Here is a 19677-nt window from a genome sequence, read left to right as displayed (position 1 = left end):
GGTTGCGCAAATACTCTGCTGAGGATTTGTGATGCATGTGAACAAGTTTGGGCTTTATCGCTCGGCGTACACGGCCGCCGAGCAGCTCAGAGACCTTGACTGTCTGCAAAACAGGGCTGCAGCTGCCTGTGAGAGCTGCGGCAGCTCTGGAAAGAATCACATTCGGACTCTGGCAGGAATAACAGATTAAAAAAAAGTTATACTGTATCAGGGAACCTGCAAAGAGGGACATAGTTACCAAGCTCTTGTGTTTTTATTATAAAAGATGGGGGGGGGGGGGGGGGGGTTGCCTGTTTTTTTGTTTTACTCTTGCACGCTTTCATAAAGGAGTCAGTGGAAGCTGTATAGAGGTGAATAACTTGAGTTCCTCAAACGACTTTGCAAAAATTGCTCGTGATGCAAAGATGATATTCAATATGTCATTAAACTGCAGGAATCCACGCTGGTCTGGTGACAGTGTTGGACCCTAAAGTGTGTGTTTCACTAGGTTAGTTTAAAATGTATTTTTTTTCCTAAAGGGGGGATTTTGCTTGTGCACATCGCATGGTTGCTTCATTAAAGCAGTAAAAGCACAGTGCTTGACTGTATATTGTGATTTCATCCTGAGCAAAAAAAATATTTTCATCTGAAAAGCAAACGCTACAACCAACTCCACACACGTTCAGAGGACTGAAGACGATGCCAGACGAAGCAGCGATTAACATAAGTAAGATATATCACCCAAGTTATGTAAGAAGGAATCCATCAATATGGGAAACGTGATTCCCCCTAGGAAGAATTATTGAAGATTTCAAGTGCTCACATTCAAGTGTAGAAAAAATATTACAGAGGAAATGTGGAGGTTTATATCAATATTTGTAAACAAACACAATCTGTTCTTTTTTAATTAGGCAAAACTTTTTTTTTTAAGTCACACAACGACACATGATTGCAACACTTACAGAAAACATCTATCAATCCGTTTCTATTCTGCTAATCCTTTGGGGGGGGGGGGGGGGGGGCTGCAGCCATTAGGGGTTCAGTATCTCGCTCAAGGAGACTGTGACAGGGTCACTGGAACCGAAGGGAGGATTGAACCAGCATTGAACCGCTTAGTCATGCGGCCACCTAGAGAAAATACTCCATAACAAATACACAGACAATGCTCATAGTGTAACAGATGAACCACATATGCACACATGCACCGTGAACGAGTTTATGTACATACATGATAGGTAAAACACACTGTGACAGCAACACATAGTGTACACGTGATACGCAGAGTAGGATTTAAGGGTAAGCATTAGAACCTAATCCTGTCGTATGCGCGGCGTCACAGCCTCCTGTGGTGTACCTGACACCAGCAAAAACAACATTTTTGTAGAGAAGAACAGCAGTTTTGTTGGCTAACATTAGTTTTCTCAAAGCCAACTGAGCCTATCAATGAGTAACACACCTATTAGCGTAGCTCATGCGGTAGCGTGGCTGCCTAGTAACCAAGGGGTCATTGGTTTTGATCTCTGAACTGGGTTTGTCCAATAAACATAGTTAGAATTCGAAACGGCATAAAAAGTGAAATGTTTGAGAAAATATAAATGTTACGAGAGACAAGCTCGGCCCTCTGTTCTTTCCGAGGCAGCGTGGGTTCAAGACAATGGCAGGGAGTTACTGGAAGTCCATTTTTGAAAGCTCTGTTGATTTCTCATAGTGAGGCATCATGTGTGTCCCCTACTTTCCAGAGGTGAACAAAGTGCTTTTCTGTGCTTGTTAAAACAGAACCCAAATCATCAAGGTCACATGGTATTCCTATTTGGCAGCCTGTTTTCTAGGGGGGGAGGATGTAACTTCAGCTTGACCCTTTCATAACAAGCTGTTGATAAAGGCCACAGACACACACGAACAGGCAGGAGAGCGAGCATGTTGGTTATGTTGAGCTTCCCCAGCAGGGCTCTGATGCTCAGCCTGGCCCTGCAGGTGTTACACGGAGGTCTGCTGGGTGCCACAACAACCGGTGAGACTTCGACACTCGCATTTATGCATTTTTTTGGTGCTACTTTGTGGCTTCTATTGAGCCAGCTTTAATCTGTTTTTGCTCTTTCCAATTCAGACGACGCCATGAAGCCCCACCATGCGTCAGGCCCCGCAGAGGTGGAGTACACCCTCCCACCTGGTGCCACAGTTTCTCATCTTGTCCCTCAGAGTTTGCCGTGCTTGCTAGATGACATTTTCGCCGTCATGCGTGACGATTTGGAGGATGAACTGACCAACAGCAGTTTAACTCTGTTTGGGATCTGCAAAGCATCTGAGACTTTATCTGGCTCAGTTTTATTAGACCTGGCAAAGAAAACCAAGCAGAGAACCACACTAGAGGTGCTGCATCCAACTGGAGGTAACAACACACCCACAAATGGAAAAAAAAACACCTTTTTTTGTGTGTAAATGTTTATTTGTCATCCATCAGTGATGCTGGTTGAGGACGAGGCCAGAGGAGAACTCGAGCTGACGTTTGACCTCCCACAGCAGCCTTTGCTCAAACTTCCCCCTGTGTTGCTCCTGACGTTTGAGAGTCCAGTCACTGGAGGAGACCTGGACGAAGTCACTTTCAGCAGCCTGTCCCTGCAGCCTAAAACTCAGGTTCTAAATCACGCTGTAAACTCTCTTAAAGCTGTTACATCTCTCGCATGATGAATGTTTTCCTGCTGTTGTTCTAGGCCGTTTGCATTTCAGAAGGAACCCAGTACGTCTTTCTGACAGGAAAAGCATCAGAGGTTCAGCAGAGGTGGAGGATCTCTGTGGAGACCAAAACCGCTGATATGAGTAAGCTGTCCTCTCGTCACCGTCGCTGCGCTCACGCGCACGTTCCTAACGCAGTCTTTCTCCGTCTTCACAGGGAGGACAGTGAAAGAGCTTCTCATTAGTGCAAATTCAAGAGTGAGCATGTCTCCATTTCTGCTCTTCTCTGAGGAAACAGGAACTGATACCAGGTCAGTTTTATAATGTTTTTTTTTTTGTTTTGTTTCGTTTTTTAAAATTTGACCACATGATGTTTGCATGCTGCTGAGTTGCATTTTTCTCTCTCCCAAGTACGAAGGTCTTCAGCTCTTCGCTCTACTTCTTCTGTGAACTGAGGCGGTTCCTGCGTGACGTCCTGCCCCAGGACCAACCCGAGTCCACTCCACTAAAGCTGGACTCCCTACAGTCCCTGCCCCCTCTGACGTTGGGCTTATCCTCCAGTGAGGTGATGCTGGCAGGACTAATCAACTCCTCGGCTCCCACTATTTTCTCCTTTTCTAGCTCCGTGTTTGATGTACACCAAGGAGAGCTGGCACTCTCTCCTGCCCTGTTAGAGGAGCTCCGCCAGCGGTTGGTGACCACCATGATGCAGATAATGGAGGCGTTGAGGGAGGAGGAAGGTCATCGTGGCATGAAGAGGCTTGAGAGGCTTAAAGAGCTCACTTCTTTTCCACAGTTGGCATCAGGTGACCTCCTAAATAAGCGATTCTCAACCTGTTATATCTGACATGCGGCCATGAACGCAATGACACCTATCAAAACGGTACTGACAAGTAGATTTGTCCCAGGTCTCGTCCACAAAAAGTAAAATAATCATCTGATGAAGTAAATACAGTTTTTTCTTGAAGATCACATTGTATTTAAAAACAAGCCCCCCCCCCCCCCCCCGAAAGGATAATTAATAGGAGAATCTGTCTTATATAAAGTGTAATGAGGCATGTTTTTTTACTAGAAACTTGACAAATGTGCCGGTCACAACTTTGTTTTTAGCAGCGCATGATACAGTTTTATTGTGTCTTGATTCTAAACTCCATCCAGTTCTCTATAAATGAGCTTGCATCCACACTAATCTACAGCTGCACTGGCTGACGGGTGGATGCTATTCAACCGTCTAGCGAACTGATTCAAACACTTCAATCTTTTTTTATCCATGATTTTTTAACTTTAAACTTTATCCGCATCCTTTGAGCAAGATATTTAAATCAGGGATTAATTCGCACTACCTTTAAAATCATTTCAACAATTCTGGGTTATTTTTATCCTTATGTCACAAATGTGCTGTGTTCTTAAGCTATGATGGATGTAAGTGCTTAGAACCCAAAGGACCCTGGATAGATTAGAACCCTGGAACCTAAGATATTGGGTACACATTACTTTTAGCTCAACTATTAATGCTATAATGCTATAAACTATTTCCCTGAGCTAATAAGTACCCTACTTCTCCACCTTTTTTGGACTTTTGGCAACTATTTACGTTACATTATTAGCCAAATGTTTAGGCCAGTTAGTATACATTTTTTCTCCATTCACGCTACTTAAACTTTAGCTAACATTTAGCACCATCTACCAGTTAGCAGAGTTAGCCGTTTCATATTACCTCTGTCAGTGTTATGGATTTATCTAGGACTTCTGGTAAACCATTTCAATGTTGGTTGGTTGCTAACTTTCATGCGAGTTTTTATTTTCTTATTGTTATTCAATGTAACTAACTGACTCTAACTCGAACTGTTTTTAAGTCAGGCACTTTTTTTAACCCCCTTTATCTCACATAACTGTTGGTATCTTTGGTGTATGATTATGTCATTGTGATGTTTCTGTCTATCAATCAGGAGAGAGTCAGTATCACGCATTTCTTCTGCTGAAGGCCCTGAACACAGTGGGCCGCGAGATCAAGAGACAACCAAGAGCCACCAGAGCGGAGCCCACCAGCCCAGCGAGGGGCAGCATATGTGGTCTACGAAGCCTCACTGTATCCCTTGAAAGCCATCTTGTCAGTCCAAACACAGCCAACATCAACAACTGCCATGGCTCCTGTGTTTTCCCTCTGGTCAACACCAAAAATCATGCCGTCCTGCTTCATAGTCACATTCAGAGCGGGAACGTGCAGGAGCGCGGACCGTGCTGCGTCCCTGTGGCCTACGAGAGCCTGGAGGTGGTGGACTTGAACCAAGATGGGACTTTTATCTCCATCCAGCCAGATGTGGTAGCCCAGGAGTGCGGATGCCGCTAAAGCTATAAAAACAGTCCCTGACCGAAACTTTCCGTGGAGGAAAAATGGGTCTTATGACTTAATTTTTTTTTAAGTCCATTTGCTCACACAGCATTTACTCACTGGTAGGATTCACACAGATTTCCGTTTGAACTTCCACATGGACTTCTTTATTCAGAGTGAGTTAGGCACTTAGAAATGATTGTTTATTGAAACAAATAAAACCTGTGTTCCAAAATGAATCGAATGTAGGAGTCAATCACCCATATCACCTTTCTATATTTCACAAAGTTTTCACGCAGTCTTTGAAGAATAAAAATCCGATGTTTATCGGTGTAAACTTCTTGTGTAGGACAATTATTTGTGCTTTAAATAATCATAAATATCAGCGAAATGTTTTAAAATATCTATCTACACTCCCATCATTTCCAGATGATTTGTCAGACAAATTCATTTGCTGGCTCTGCAGGAAACGCACAACTTCTCTTCTTCATATCATTAAAAACATGCAGATGTCGGCTTGAGTATTCATACATCATTCTTTAGGTTTGGGTTTCAGGATCGTTTTGCTGCCAATCGGCTTTTTTCTTCTTCTTATCGCCCCAAGTTCTTCAGATCCCCACCACCACATGAGACTGTCCCATATGGAGATCTGCAGGGAAGTAGAGACGACACGAGCACTCACACACACACGTTATACAACCTGATGAAAATAGAAACGTTGCATTTGGCACCACTCTGACTCATGATTAGCGCTTCAAGGATTAAGTCTGTTGCACTGAAGGGGATTTACGCTTTGAAACAGAAGTGATGTAAGTAACGATTTACTGGAATTTCAAAGACAAATTCTATTATTTTTTTGTTTGGCCGCTGCCACGAGAGCAGTGCATTATCATTACCCATTATCATGACAAATAAAACCTTTGTTGCAAATTTTTGGACACGCCATCGCTCGTGTTTCAGATTCTTTTCCTGCCTTGAATCTCTTTAATTTTCCTCCTCACCCTCCCGTAGAACTAACATGCTCAGATGTAGGGAAACACACGATGACCAATCCCGTCTCATGGATGCGCTCGTTTTTAAAGATATGAAGACAGGTTGAACATTCAGAACAACAAATGGTCAGTAAGATGATAGAGTGCGGTTTAAACCGAAACAAGCATGCAGCCTGGCGTCTGCGCTCGTCCTTGTTTACGGAACTGGTTTCAAAAGACCTTTTTTAATCTCTCAGCCACTCAAAGTTGTCTCACTTCCATATTTTGACAAAACCCTTTCGGGAGCTCCAGAGGAAGATGTCTGTTTGGCTGTGTGTTATCACTCTTCCGATCGCAGAGAAATCACACCATTCGGGTGGCAGAGACATGCCAACCAAGACTGATTGGTAGAAAAACTTAAAAACACCACAAAAACCTCGCCAAGGACAACGGGGACTCTTTGAATGACAAGCCTCAAAGCCTGCCTGCAGGCTTACCTGGGGTAGTGAGCCTTCTTGTAGACTTCCGACGAAAGACCTCACACCTGTCACCTCCACAAACGAATCCACAGCATCTGGAAAACAAAGCAGATTTGAGACAGTGAACACTGAGAGATCATGAAGTCTCTTCCAGGTCTTGACTTTGATTTAAAAGGAAAAAAATGGAATTTTGTTTGCCAATTTTTAAATGTTTGTGAGTCCAAAAGTTAAGTTTGCCGTTGTTCCGAGTCATATTGGTGGGACTTACACTTAAAGTTATTAAAGCCAATTTATACCTTGTTAAAGTAAAATTGTAGATACATGTATGTCATGTTCAGCTTCCACTGCTTGAAGTACACAAAGAACCTCAACAGTCATGGAAGCCCCACGGCCAGGAGAGCAGTCCCATGTGGGCCTGAGCTGGGCCTCATTCAGCTCCTCTGGCTCTGACATGGTCCACATTTGGGCACAGCATTGCAGTGGTTTAACTGCATTTTGACGCACCAGCGCACGAGTGCAGGTCCTACCAACATTGTACGGCACAGGGATGGAAAACCCAACTGTTCAATACGCAACCCAAAGTCAGACTTCAATGTGAACTGCAGCTTTTTCTGTTGTGAATCTTGTGCACTGATGACCTGTCAGATCTGCCGTTATCGTGCGAGCGTCATCTGAATGCAAGCACCGTGACTTATGGCACACGTGGCAACAGACTCACATCCCTGACGCAGAAACTGCAATACAAACTGAACCATGGACTTGCAAAACAACTGCACCCCAAGTAGGACTGCTGCATCACCCCATTATGTAGGGTCTATGTTTACTGTACCGGCCTTCAGACACGCCTCCACTGACTGGAAGTGACTGCAGAAACAGCTCATCAAAACATGACCTTTCAAGTCATCAAAACATGACACGTGTTTTGAAGGAGCAATGAACAGACAGGATCGCCATGATTACTTTTCATGTCACGAAATGCATTTTATATGCGATGATCTTTTGAATTCCTGTTTTTCATAATTTAGCTCTAAAATCAAATTTTTGTTTGCGAAATCCTCTTTGATCGTACATTAAAGGTAACAAAAGCGATTCCACAGACTTCAGGTTGGAGGACTGCATCATCAAACATGAAGTTGAAGCTATAATGAAATGAACACAGAGAATTAGACAGTGGTCGAGCACAGCTACACTCTAAGAAATGATTCAAGGACCCTGCACAAGTGACAGTAAAATAATGTAAATAAAAATGCTGAATGTCATCATGATGAGTATTTGACTTGACTACAACAAAAGGAATAAGTGGCGCTTTCAAATCTACTCGATATTTTTAAGCGTAAAAATGTAGTAAAAAAGTAAGTGAAGGGCAGTGTTAGTTCTTGGAGTGTACAGAATGTTACGCCATATGGAGTTTTGTTTTTATACTCTCTCTACTTGTAAAGTGACTCAGAGTATTACAGTACTCACCGTGCAGTTCATTGACCCCTGAGCTCACCAGCAGCACCACCAGTGCTAACACTAAGCAGCGGTTCATTGAGAACCCCTTCCATGGATTTGGAACGTCACTCAAACTTTCCATCGACAAAATCCGCTCATAGGACACTACATGGGATGAGACAACGTTAGCGTGTGCGTAATATCATAAATGCTGTCTTTTGGGTATTTTTTGTTGTTGTTGTTGTGATCAGCTCTTACTTATGATGGTTTCAGATGTAAAAACTGGTCCTGTAGGTTAAATGTCAAAGCGCCATCAAACGGGAAGCTGTAAATGTGATTGAAGAGTTATATTTTTCCATGCATGCGGTTCTTGCCAGAACACTGACAAAACCCATGTCCTAGACTGACATACCAACGTCTAAAATAGGCGTCTGCAGGACGAAGCAAACGGAAAAATAAAGAAGATTTGCTTGTAATTTGGATGATATTTGCACCCCCACAGCGCAGGAATAAAGGAACATACCTTCTTTAAGCCTTCAATGGTGTCTCAACTTGTTAGGAGCAGCGTCTTTCTGGTGATTTCAGTTCCACAGAGAGAGGCGACGACGGTGTTGTACACCCCCCCTGAACTGTACACGGTTACTCTTTGAGTGACAGGCACAGATGAGAATTGTTGAAAAAAGGAAAACGACATATTGGGTGTGCACTTGCTCTGTTACAGTTGGAGGGGTTCCTACCAGGAGAGTCTAGCTATGGTTTAAATTTGGCAGCAAACTTGGAAAGACACCTAATTGGTGGAGGTCTGGGTTGTGATTTAACCCCCAAAAATTTCCACAACTTGAAATCTCTTTGATTTAAGATTCAGTCACAAACATCTGTAAACATCTGCAGTAGCGGACCCAGATCAAAATACCGAAACCAAAAGAGCATCAAGAACAGAATTTAATTTGGTGGATCAGGAAGTGAAAAAAGGAAAAGTTATTTTGAAATCAAATGGTCCTTTAACACATCACGCACTGTTCAAACTCAGGGTTGTTAGTTGCAATACTTATGAGGTCATTTTTTGAAAACCTAACAACTATAAAAAGGTGCTAATGATGTGGAGGAATTCAAAAATCCAACAAAACAACTCTATTTCACTTCAATCCCACATTCTACTCCCAGGTTGAGTGCAGGAGGCGTAAACACTTTGACAAGCACTTCGGTCTTTTGGTCATACGGTACATCGATGTCACCGCCATGTTGGTCCAGACAGGGCTGGCCTGTACACGTACACACTGTTCGCTATCATTAATCTGATATGAATTTATCATTCTATTACTATTACAGTATTTCAATATACTCACATAACACTTTATTTCTTTTAAAGCTGCTTGTAACCCTGTTAATGACAAATATAATCTACTGCTGCACTACAGTCCTCTATACAGTAGTCCAAGTAGTAGTTTTACCTTGACTTTTCATTGAAACGCAATACTATTTACTGCACGACCTTTCAGCCAAGCCGATACAAGATTTACAATGCCTTTTAACAATAAAATATTTTGTAATTTTGTACTTTTGAATGTTGCACTTATTTTGGACATATATATATATATATATATATATATATATATATTTATACAAAATAATCCAACTGGGTTTTGGACTGAGAAACTGTCATTGGCATCTCATGCAATAATTTTACATGTCATAATAAGCTTAGTGCTGTACTCGTTAATGAGGCTGAATACTGAAGACAAACGGACAATGACGATAATGGTAAGGAGAACAAGTACATGAAAGTACATTTATGGAGTCTTGGAGTGACCAGAGAGAGATGTTTGTTATAAAGATGAAAGTACTTTGAAGCCCCCTTATTTTTGATCATCTGCCTCAAGCCAAACAAGTAACATAGACAGACGATAGCTTTGACACTGTAAATGCAGGAAACGTTCTGACATTTACTGAATGCATTCTTATGTGACTTTCACTCCGCAATGTAAGATTTCCCCTGGATTTTCTCTCTTTGAAGCGTGGGCCAGTATAACAACAGGAAGCCTGATTACTCACACAAACCTGAATTATTCAACATCTGACTGATCCGCTCACTGCTGGTGCGACTGTTAACAGGATCACCAGACCAACGTCTCCATCCCCTGTATATTGTTAGCTGGTCCTGCTGAACTGTGGCATCCCTCAAGGCCAGAATGCGCTCAAGGAGCAACACCAGTGCTTCACGGGGTAATTAGTGACCTCTTTCTAGATACAGAAACCGCCCAGTGACTTTTTAAGGAGTCCTTTTGCAAAATTAAAACAATTGCTGCACAACACAAACAGTTAACATGGTTTACGTGTTACCGTGGTTCTCCCCAAGCCCCAGTTTTAATATCCAGCTCAATTTGGGCTGCTTGAGGCTCCATGGGATCACATACTGGCAGTCATGTAATGGGTTCTCCTTTTGAAATGATCAAATCAATCATCCTGGGTGTGGTGGACCAAATTCCCGGTGCAGAAGACAGACAGCAGAGAAGACAAGCACACTGTGATGAAAGAGAGAGGTTTTAAACAGATCAGATGTCCCTTCAGTAGACCTGCCAAGGACATCAGAGGCTGGATGCATCAAACTCTGTATCTGTAGGTCTTAACCTAAATTGCATGTTTTTGGTGTGTGGGAGGAAGCCCGTGAACTCGCGAGGAGAACCCACACAGACACAAGGGGAACATGGACACTCCACACAGAAAATCAGGGATGATGATAGCCACACAGATGCCTTTGTCTTTCTTGCTGAGGAGCCAGTCAGGATTCCACCTGTGTAACAAACACTCAAACGCAATAACACTTTTAATAAATAAAAGTGACAATTTATTAGCACTGAACCATTCAGAAAATTTTATCATGCCAGCGTTTGCTTCACTTATTAATGAATCAAAATGTTTGTGTGTCAAAATTAAATTGGTATCATCAGCAAAAAGTATTGGTAGTATGGTAGAAGATACCATTGCAATATCATTCATGTAAATAAGAAACAATAATGGACCAAGTACGGAGCCTTGAGGGACACCATATGTTAACTGGGCTCAACCATTTACAAAAACAAATTGTTCACAGTCAGAAACTTACCTAGTGAGCCATTTAAATGAAACATAATGAAAACCATAATAATATAATTTAGAAAGCAAAATAGAATGATCAACAGTATCAAAAGCTTTTGACAAATCTAAAAAAAACAAAAACCTAATGCTAATTCATTATTATTAATAGCAGAATAGATGGTCTCAACCAAATATAGGAGGTCCATATCAGTAGAATGGTTTTCCCGAAAGCCATATTGGTGCTCATATAAAATGTTGTGGTTTTTTTTTAGATGGACCAACGTTCTTTTGAATTCTAGTTTCTCAAGAATTTTAGAGAAGCAGGGTACAAATACAAATCGGCCTATAGTTATTAAAACATTGTGTGTCACCAGCTTTATGAAGTGGGATAGCTTTGGCAATATTTAGATCTTTAGGCATGCAGCCCGTCTGCAACGATAAATTAAAGATATATGTCAAAGGTTCCAATGTGGATAAAGACACATATTTTACCAACGATGCACCAATATATCATGGCCTGCAGCGGATAATTTAAATTTGTTAATGATTTCTAACACCTCCACTGTATTAGTAGTTTATGGTCGTGTATCACAAAATATAAGCATGATCATCTTCAACTGTCAGACAAAATTCAGATTCAGATTCAGAAAACTATTAATTTCCGTGGAAAGCAATTAAATGAGCAGAGAGCAGTACTTACGGTACAGTTACAATAGCAATTCGTTCTTTTATCAATTTGTAACTGCTCCAACTTTTCCTTTGTGCGTCACAGTGTACCTGTTCAAATCAGGAAGGAAGGTACACCCACCCCCACCCCCCGGGGCTGCAGCCTGCCAGCCTTCAGCGGCGCATCACAGGGTGGCGAGGAGAGGCAGAGCGAGCAGCTAGTGCGGACGCTGGCCGGATGGTTAAATCTAACCTACAGACGATTTTGAATAGTCATTGTTTTGTTAGAGAAAAAGAGAGAAACTTAACCGAGATGCCTGTTATTGAGCAGTCCAGTAATCAACCAGAGAGTAAAAGGTATGTTCTTAGAAATTGTTTTATGCTAACATAGCACGACAAGCTAGGTTTAAAAACCGCGGCCTAGGTGAAGGACACTGTGTATTTCCTGGAGTGGCTACGGCTATTCATGAGGTTTCTTGTTTACATAACAGAACTGTCTTTTAAGATGACGTTTTCGTAACGTCTTGTCTCCTGTGTTTTAGTCGACAATATTGCATTACATGTCATGAACTTACTAATTCGTCGAAAAAGACATTACAATGTGCCTTCCTGGCTTTTCTGAGCATCCGTGTACAATCATATCCAATGCTATGAGCTAATGCTAACAAGTTAAACACCACAGAAATTAGCTGCATGCTAAGTGCTGACGCGCTCGATATCAAAATGTTTTGACATGGCTTTGAAGGCAACCCCTCCCTCAGCTTCTAAAATTATTGTTATTATATTTTCGGTATTTTGCTTGACTGAATACCAATGCAGAGGAATTAATAAATGAAATTACTAACACCGTCAGCTAAAGGCTAACGTCACATTAATCCAATAGTACAGCACTAGCCCGCAATAGTTTGACTGAATTCTACATTTGACCTTGTAAGTTACGGAGGCATGGACCAATCATTATGGACAACGTAAATGTCGTTTTATTCAATTTGCTTTTTGCTTACCAGAGCATCTTAATGATGCTCCAGTGGCTGAATTCGTCCTTTGTGGCGACATGCCTGTTTTTCGTTTCGCACTCTGGCTCAGAGGCAGACTGAAGCGAGGACACCCTGTAACGCCTTAAAGGATTACATAAATAACCAGTTGGCTGAACAGTTGGGCAATCAGTAGGGAATAGCATGTAAACTGCCTCATGGTGCGTCTATCTTAGTGTTTTATTAACCATTGTGAGTCACCAGCCAGCGTTTCTTGTTTTGCTGATTAACAGGAACAGGGGCCATAATTTTCCTGGTTTGTCCAAGGTGTGTTTTACCTTGGTCTTTTCTTGACAAGATATCCCTGCAGCCCTTTTGCCTGCCTCAACATTGTTGTGTCCGACTTGTAGGAAATTTCCACTGCTCTTCGAAGGGGGGGGGGGGGGTATGGGGCTTTTTCACTCAACCAATGACATATTATACATAGCGGTCATTACTTTTCTGAATGACCCACTCTATATACCCTGGTGATTTTTATAGCAACACTAGTGTAACTTCTGATATATAAAGCTCCAATACTAATTATTAGATTGTGCAACATATGTAATTTGTTAGGAGAGTTAGATGGAGTTATTTCATCTTAATTGTTAAAGTTACACTTTAACAGATTCTGTGACAGTTCATACTGTGACGTATATTTAAATGAGGCTGGGTCATGAAACCCTTACCCCTTTTACTCAATAAAACCCCTTGAAAGTTTTTCTGTTGTGGGAACAGCTTGAATTGGCTCTCACTCTAGATCAAATGACCATGCATTAGACGGGAATGTACTCATGTGCTCCATCTATGATTTGCATTGGTAGAACACAAATGCGGGATGGATGTGGTAATTTTGCAAACTGCTTCATGCGCTTGCGTCTAGGACCCACACGTGGAGCAGTCGAGCTCCTGTATCAACATCACATATGGAGGCCATGAAGGCTTGTAGTCTCTGCCGCTAAGGTGTGTCACTTGGTCATCTCAGACACAAATTAAGTCAGTCTGGTGGTTCCTTCTGTGTTGAGTTTGAACAACTGACTGCAAAAAAATATGATAGAAACCTCACTGTCCTCCGTACTGCTGTTCCTACAGCTACCAAAGATTGTATAGTATCCCATGATGCAGAACATAACTTTTGTGTCACATGCATTTGTTTCAGTACATTTTTACTTAGATGAGAAATTAGGGCTCAATTTAATACAAATTTAACTGAGCCATATTATTTACTAATAACTAATTGTAGCAACATTAAAAAAAAGTACCCCTTAGAGAAAGGGGAAAAAATGAATGAGATATATGTATTTTGATAAATGCATATAAGCAGAGTTGAAAGATAGACATTTAAGCAGTTGGCCATTCAAATTTAGGTTATTGAATGCACTCGCACACTCTGCTGTTCAGAGCAATGTAGATTTCAGATTTACTGAGGTGTCAGAGTGTGTGTGCTTTTAACTGGTGAAAGAGCAACTGTACCTCTGCAGAATGCATGATGTGACTGCAGGTTAACAGCTCAGTGTCGAGCATCAGAGTGCAAGTGCACCTGCGTCTGTTGTGAAGTGTATTGGAGAGAAAAATAGAAGTTAACCAGGAGCGCTAGGATGACAGATTGTGGCTGGAGTTCCTTAAAACACATTGTGCATATCTGTACAAACAATTGAAGAAAAACAAGTTCTTCTTTACTGTGTGTTAGTTGGGAATGCTTCCTCTTTAATGACACCTTTCTACTGCTGCATGATATATACAAACATACTGCCCAAGCCTAACTTTGTGTTAATGTAACATCTGAAACTCCCTTCCTGAACAAAATGGAATCAGTTATTAGCACCAGACTGATACTGAATTTATGGGCAGATGAAAATATCTGAGTGAAAAATGTAGAAATGTTAGCTGATATGCTTCTTGTATTAATACAATACAAGTATGTAAAGTACTGACATTGGAATGTATTTGAAGTATCAAAATGACAGGTTTTCCAAACACAAAATGGCCCAGCTTGGAGTGTTAGTTCGTAAGTACTTAAGAACATTTTGATATTGCCTTACAGCAAATTTCAAAATGGAATACTCTTTTTTTTTTTTTTTTTTTTTAAATAAAAATTCATATATGACAAACTGATTGTATATTTAACCCATGAAATGTTGATCTAGGACATTTTTGATATCTACACACACTGGCTAACTTAGTAGTCAGCCTCTAATCTGTTGACTGGGTTAGTCCAAGCCATGGGACAATGCGCCGTACTTTGGCTTCACACATCTGCTCCACATATAGCACAGCAGTGGCATTTACGTAAGCGTGGATCTGAGAGCGTTGGAGTATTGCATTGCTGTGGCAGCACTGCTGCTAATAGGCTTTGTTCCAAGAGAAAATGTCTGCTCTTAACACTGTCAGATGTTCACACCGACACACACCGACATCTGTGAATGCAGGCTAAGTTAACTCTGGAGACTCTAGACTCTATTTTCTCACTCTAAGTCTGTGTTTGTCCTTGGCTGTGGTAATCTGATGCAACACAGTTGGTGCTCAAGTAAGCTAATGGTTAGAGAAACAGCCATTTTCTTCTGACAGCTTCCCCTCAAGAATCATGTGACAAGCTTTCTAGCCGGGAGAAACCAAGACACAAATCTTTCACTTTGAGGAATTACAACGATACATTTCTTAGATTATCATGACTTGTCTTGACAGGTGAATATTCTTGTGAATACTGAAAGACAACACTGCAGTGTGATATTTTATCCAAGTTGTCAGTTTTGTGATTGTGTATCATCAACCAGACCTTCCCCCTGTCAGTTTATATAAATGGTCAACATGTCAGACTAATGGCTGCAGCCTAAGATGGTGACAGTTACTGATTAAACTGTGCTCCCAATCATATGTTTTGTTTTCAAGGACTCTCTTCCAGTTCAACAAATGTTTTACTGTCTTTCCAGAGATGAGTCACTCAACAGTCTAGTGTGTCATGCCTGCTTTATATGAGTAGTTTGTTTGGGTTTGGTATCAGAACCTGCAGTGAACAATCCACTCCTAATGGCTCCCTCTGTCTGTGTGTTTGTGTCATCCAGTATCTCCAGTCCACGGAGGTGCTCCCACTGTTGCAGTAACCCGTGTCCGGGGCCTCTGTGGTGCTCCTGATGCCCCTCACCCACCCCTGAAGATCCCAGGTGGGCGAGGGGATGACCAGCGGGATCGCAATCTTTCAGCTAAGCTATTCTATTCTGTAAGTTGAACCAGCTTCTAACAAAAACTGCCTTTGTTAGCAATAAGTTGTGTTTTCGGTTGTGAACTTAAATATAAAGCTGAGATTTGACCTTAATGACTTGGAGACACATGCAATTGTTTGCGATTCCACTGCAGATTCCAATGTTTTTGTGGTATCTCAATGTAACGGCAACGTAGGACAGGGATAATTTGAAAGGGAAGTTCTTAATTTCAGTCAGAGAAATGTTGTTTGCTGATCCTGTTGAGGCAGAAACCTGCATTTACCTCAAATGTGCTTATTTTCTCAGCCATTTTTAACTCTTCATTTACTACTATGCAGGTGTGTAGCAGTGCCACAGTCATTGTTTATCTTGTGACCTTGAAGTAACCACTTGTCCGGAATGAGCTCTTACTCCTCTGCTGCCGCTGGTATCTCTTGTGTCTCACATGTGCCTCTCTGTCCTGCAGGATGCTCAGTTGCTGGTTCTTGAGGAGCCGCCTCCTGCCAACAGCAGAGTGCGTTTTTTGCTCTTTGAGCCCCGATGCTCTGAAGGGAAGCACTGTGTGTTGAGGGCGGCACTGAAAGGAGGGAACCTTTATGTTGAAATCCCCCCTGGAGCTTTGCCCGAGGGCAGCAAGGACAGGTCAGTAGGCACATTTAAAATATCCAAACATTTTGAAAGATTATTATAATTAAATTGATGTCAAATTATTAATTAAATGCACAGAATAATGAATGAGGACCACAGATTCGCTGAATGTTAAAACAGACTGATGTGTTATCATTAATACAGTAGATGAAGCATTGAGTCAGTGTTTGTAAATCAACTATGCGTCAGGGATGGTAGATTTACCAAATGACTGAAGTCACATGACAAGACTGTGACCTCAAGTAAGGCACTTAAGTTTGTCCTCTGCAGTTGATCTGACTGTGCAGGATAACGCAGAAAGTAGCTGGCATAATTGGCAGATACACTTTATAATAAATTACGATTGTGACAGGACGTTTGATTGACAGGACGTGGCGAGAATGGGTATCATAGACAGACTGGGAGAAGGTGTAAAACTGTCGTCAATGATGTCTGCTGCGCAGCTATTTTCCCTTTTCACACGGGTTTTGATTCTTGTAGAAGCGTAGCTAAATCTCTCTTCCATTAAGCCTTGTAACTACTGATGCAATAAAACTCACATTATTTGCTCCATGACCCTTCAATGTGGCTGCAGTCACCTCCAGCAGCCCGAAAGACATTGGTAAAGACCAGGATTATAAAGAGGGAAACATGAAGCCCATGGAGATTTTTCTCATGGGCTGTCCACCCGGCGCTGGTTGTTGATTGAATTTGATATTTTGGTCTGTATTTTTGTCATTTTATTCCACATTCATTTTATTCTACATTCTCTTCCTTGAAAATTAAACTCTAAAATTTTAAAACAAATCAAAACGTGTGTGTCCGAATACAAACTGACACGAATGATGAGCATTGTTAATGGGGCAAAAGAAATATTTGAGGCCACGAGAGAAGAACTTTTCCCCTCAGTTTTAGCTAATTCATGGCCATGAGATCTATCTTATGACCAAAGATGATTAAATTTGTGGAACAAGTCAATTGAATGAAGTTAAATCATATGGCCACAAATTAAGTAGACTAAAGGAACAGGTCATATCTTGTCGCCTCAAATAAAAAGTATAAAAAACTGTATATGATCAGCAAATGTGATGGGACACGTCTAATGAACACATGGCTTCATGTAAAAACATAATGTACCGTCAATCAAAGAATGGATCTTGATGTGCTCATTTCTTTGAAATCAAAAATGGCTGCACACATTCTCAGGAAATGTGACGTGAACCCTGACCGCTTATGGAGATCCTATCAGACGTGTTGTTTTTTTTATAGAAATCCACCATGGTGAATCATTATTTTCACGTGTTAGTCATCGGCACCTTCCTGTCATATATTGACTTGTGTCACTGGCTGTGTGTCTTTGCAGTTTAGCTCTTCTGCTGGAATTCGCGGAGGAGCAGCTGCGGGGTGATTACGTGTTCATCTGCTTTCACAAGAACCGTGACGATAGAGGTGAGAAGGGCTTAACGTACCTCACATGTGTTAAACCGTTGAAAAGAAGGAGAAGCACATCCACATGGAACTTCTGTTTTAATTTTAGCTGCCCAAGAAAAATGATTGTGAGTGTAACGTGGGAGTGTTTTCTGTCCTCAGCATCCCTGCTGCGCACGTTCAGTTTCCTGGGCTTTGAGATTGTGAGACCAGGTCATCCTCTCGTCCCCTCCCGCCCCGATGCTTTCTTCATGGCTTACAGCATCGAGCGAGACTCCTCTGATGATGATTAAATGACGCTGAGCAGTTACAAATGTCTGTTGTTCTTCTTTGATCCATAGCCACACGTTTATCATTTTTAGATCTCCATGATCAATATGGTTGAGGTTGCTTCTTTTTTCTTTCTTCTTCCTACCATGTGCTGTGCTTCAGTGATAATTGCACCAGGTGATGTTTAATATACCAGGAATGTAAAGCAGCTGCCCACACTCTATCGGGGCAATGCGTCCTCGCCTCTGTATTACTTCCCATGATGTCTAGTGATGGCTCCCTCTCCTCCCTCCCTCAACACCCTAACAATCATCTGCACAGTCAAATATTTATGATGAAATGAAATTCAGTTGACTCATGTAAGTAGATATGTTTTCATAGTAATTATCAGTTGATTCTCCTGTTTATATAGATTTTTTTTTTAATGTGTGCATGGGTTTCATGTGTTGCTTTGATTCACTTGATAGAAATCTGCATGTTGTAACCGTACTAAATAAAAGTGCTCACCTTACAGTGTGACTGTCTGATCTGTCATCAACCCTCCGTAAACTGATTTATTTAGTGTGAATCGTGAAGTCGGGATTCAGGCCTTTGTGTACTGAATGACAGTCCAGTCTTTGTGATACAGCTTTTTGGAAAATGCACATCATCTTGGGCAGCACGGCGGTGCAGTGGTTAATGCTGTCAACAGCAAGAAGGTTCTGGGTTCCAGTTCTGGCTCGGGCACAGGATCTGTCTGTGTGGAGTTTGCATGTTCTCCCTGTTCCTGTGTGGGTTCTCTCTGGTACTCCAGCTTCCTCCCACAGTCCAAAGACATCAAGAGGGGACGAGGCTGATTGATACTCTAAATTGACTGTAGGTGTGACTGTGAGTGTGAATGGTTGTCTGTCTCTATGTGTTGGCCCTGTGATGGTGACCTGTCCAGGGTGAACCCCGCCTCTTGCCCGAAAGTCAGCTGGGATAGGCTCCACCCCCCCCGCGACCCCTAACAGGATAAGAGGTGGAAAATGGATGGATGGACATGTCATCTTACAGTTTGGAAAGATGTTTGTCACAAGCTTACATTACCCAATATAAAATTATCATCTAGTATCAGGTCTGATTTACTGTAATATCAAATAGTACCACAGGGCGGCGCCGCCCTGTTCAAGTGTTGCGGCTGCGCAGTCACCCTGCTGCACCAATGTACCTCGGACTACAACCGACCACGATGAACTCCTCATGTCAATAACAGATGTTTTCTTCTGGCTGTAAAGGCTGCGTAAGGCTACAGCAAACGTCTAATGTAGGATTTTTAAAAACTTCTCACTATTGTAATATTTGTCCTCTGCTGTCTACCTTATTTATGATTAGCAAAAGTGTTATAGAAAAAGATTTTGTGAAAGTAGATGTTGTAATCTCCATGTCACAATATCTAGAGGCAGTTGGTCAGAAAGTTTTGTCCATTGTGCCTAACCCTACTTTCAACTACAATTGAACATTTCTGTTGTGACAATTTTTGGGGGGTCTCTCTTTGGTGCACTTTCATAA

The 19677-nt window shown here is 41.7% G+C and overlaps 3 protein-coding genes across 3 annotated transcripts; 2 read left to right on the top strand and 1 right to left on the bottom strand.

Moving 5' to 3' along the window:
• Positions 1–1843: 1843 nt before the first annotated feature.
• Positions 1844–5219, top strand: amh (anti-Mullerian hormone). The gene is made up of 7 exons (XM_086223657.1): positions 1844–1990; positions 2087–2368; positions 2441–2613; positions 2691–2796; positions 2870–2963; positions 3064–3458; positions 4602–5219. The coding sequence occupies exons 1-7, from the start codon at positions 1897–1899 to the stop codon at positions 5000–5002; spliced, it is 1545 nt and encodes a 514-aa protein (XP_086079783.1). The 5' UTR covers positions 1844–1896; the 3' UTR covers positions 5003–5219.
• Positions 5171–12689, bottom strand: LOC147250000 (uncharacterized). The gene is made up of 6 exons (XM_086223660.1): positions 9927–12689; positions 8392–8512; positions 8127–8193; positions 7899–8033; positions 6453–6529; positions 5171–5633 (listed from the first exon to the last, which is right to left on the bottom strand). Coding segments are annotated over exons 3-6 (330 nt in total). The 5' UTR covers positions 8128–8193; positions 8392–8512; positions 9927–12689; the 3' UTR covers positions 5171–5516.
• oaz1a (ornithine decarboxylase antizyme 1a) lies at positions 11760–18681 on the top strand. The gene is given in 6 exon segments (XM_086223659.1): positions 11760–11966; positions 15685–15751; positions 15753–15839; positions 16289–16464; positions 17813–17898; positions 18040–18681. Coding segments are annotated over 6 exon segments (666 nt in total). The 5' UTR covers positions 11760–11847; the 3' UTR covers positions 18171–18681.
• Positions 18682–19677: the final 996 nt, after the last annotated feature.

Source organism: Aulostomus chinensis, chromosome 14 (assembly GCF_037954235.1).
Source record: "Aulostomus chinensis isolate RoL2024-O1b breed Wild chromosome 14, RoL_Achi_v1.0, whole genome shotgun sequence".
NCBI classification, from domain to species: domain Eukaryota; kingdom Metazoa; phylum Chordata; class Actinopteri; order Syngnathiformes; family Aulostomidae; genus Aulostomus; species Aulostomus chinensis.
Note: the sequence above shows the minus strand (reverse complement) of the source record. Positions and strands in the feature narration are given on the sequence as shown.

Coding starts and splice junctions, on each gene's coding strand:
- amh (XM_086223657.1), top strand. CDS start 1,897: ATGTTGGTTATGTTGAGCTTCCCCAGCAGGGCTCTGATGCTCAGCCTG. Junction 1,991..2,086: donor GCTGGGTGCCACAACAACCG/GTGAGACTTCGA, acceptor TTTCCAATTCAG/ACGACGCCATGAAGCCCCAC. Junction 2,614..2,690: donor CCCTGCAGCCTAAAACTCAG/GTTCTAAATCAC, acceptor CTGTTGTTCTAG/GCCGTTTGCATTTCAGAAGG.
- LOC147250000 (XM_086223660.1), bottom strand. Junction 6,530..7,898: donor AGGGGTCAATGAACTGCACG/GTGAGTACTGTA, acceptor TTTGTTTTCCAG/ATGCTGTGGATTCGTTTGTG. Junction 5,634..6,452: donor AAGAAGGCTCACTACCCCAG/GTAAGCCTGCAG, acceptor ACTTCCCTGCAG/ATCTCCATATGGGACAGTCT.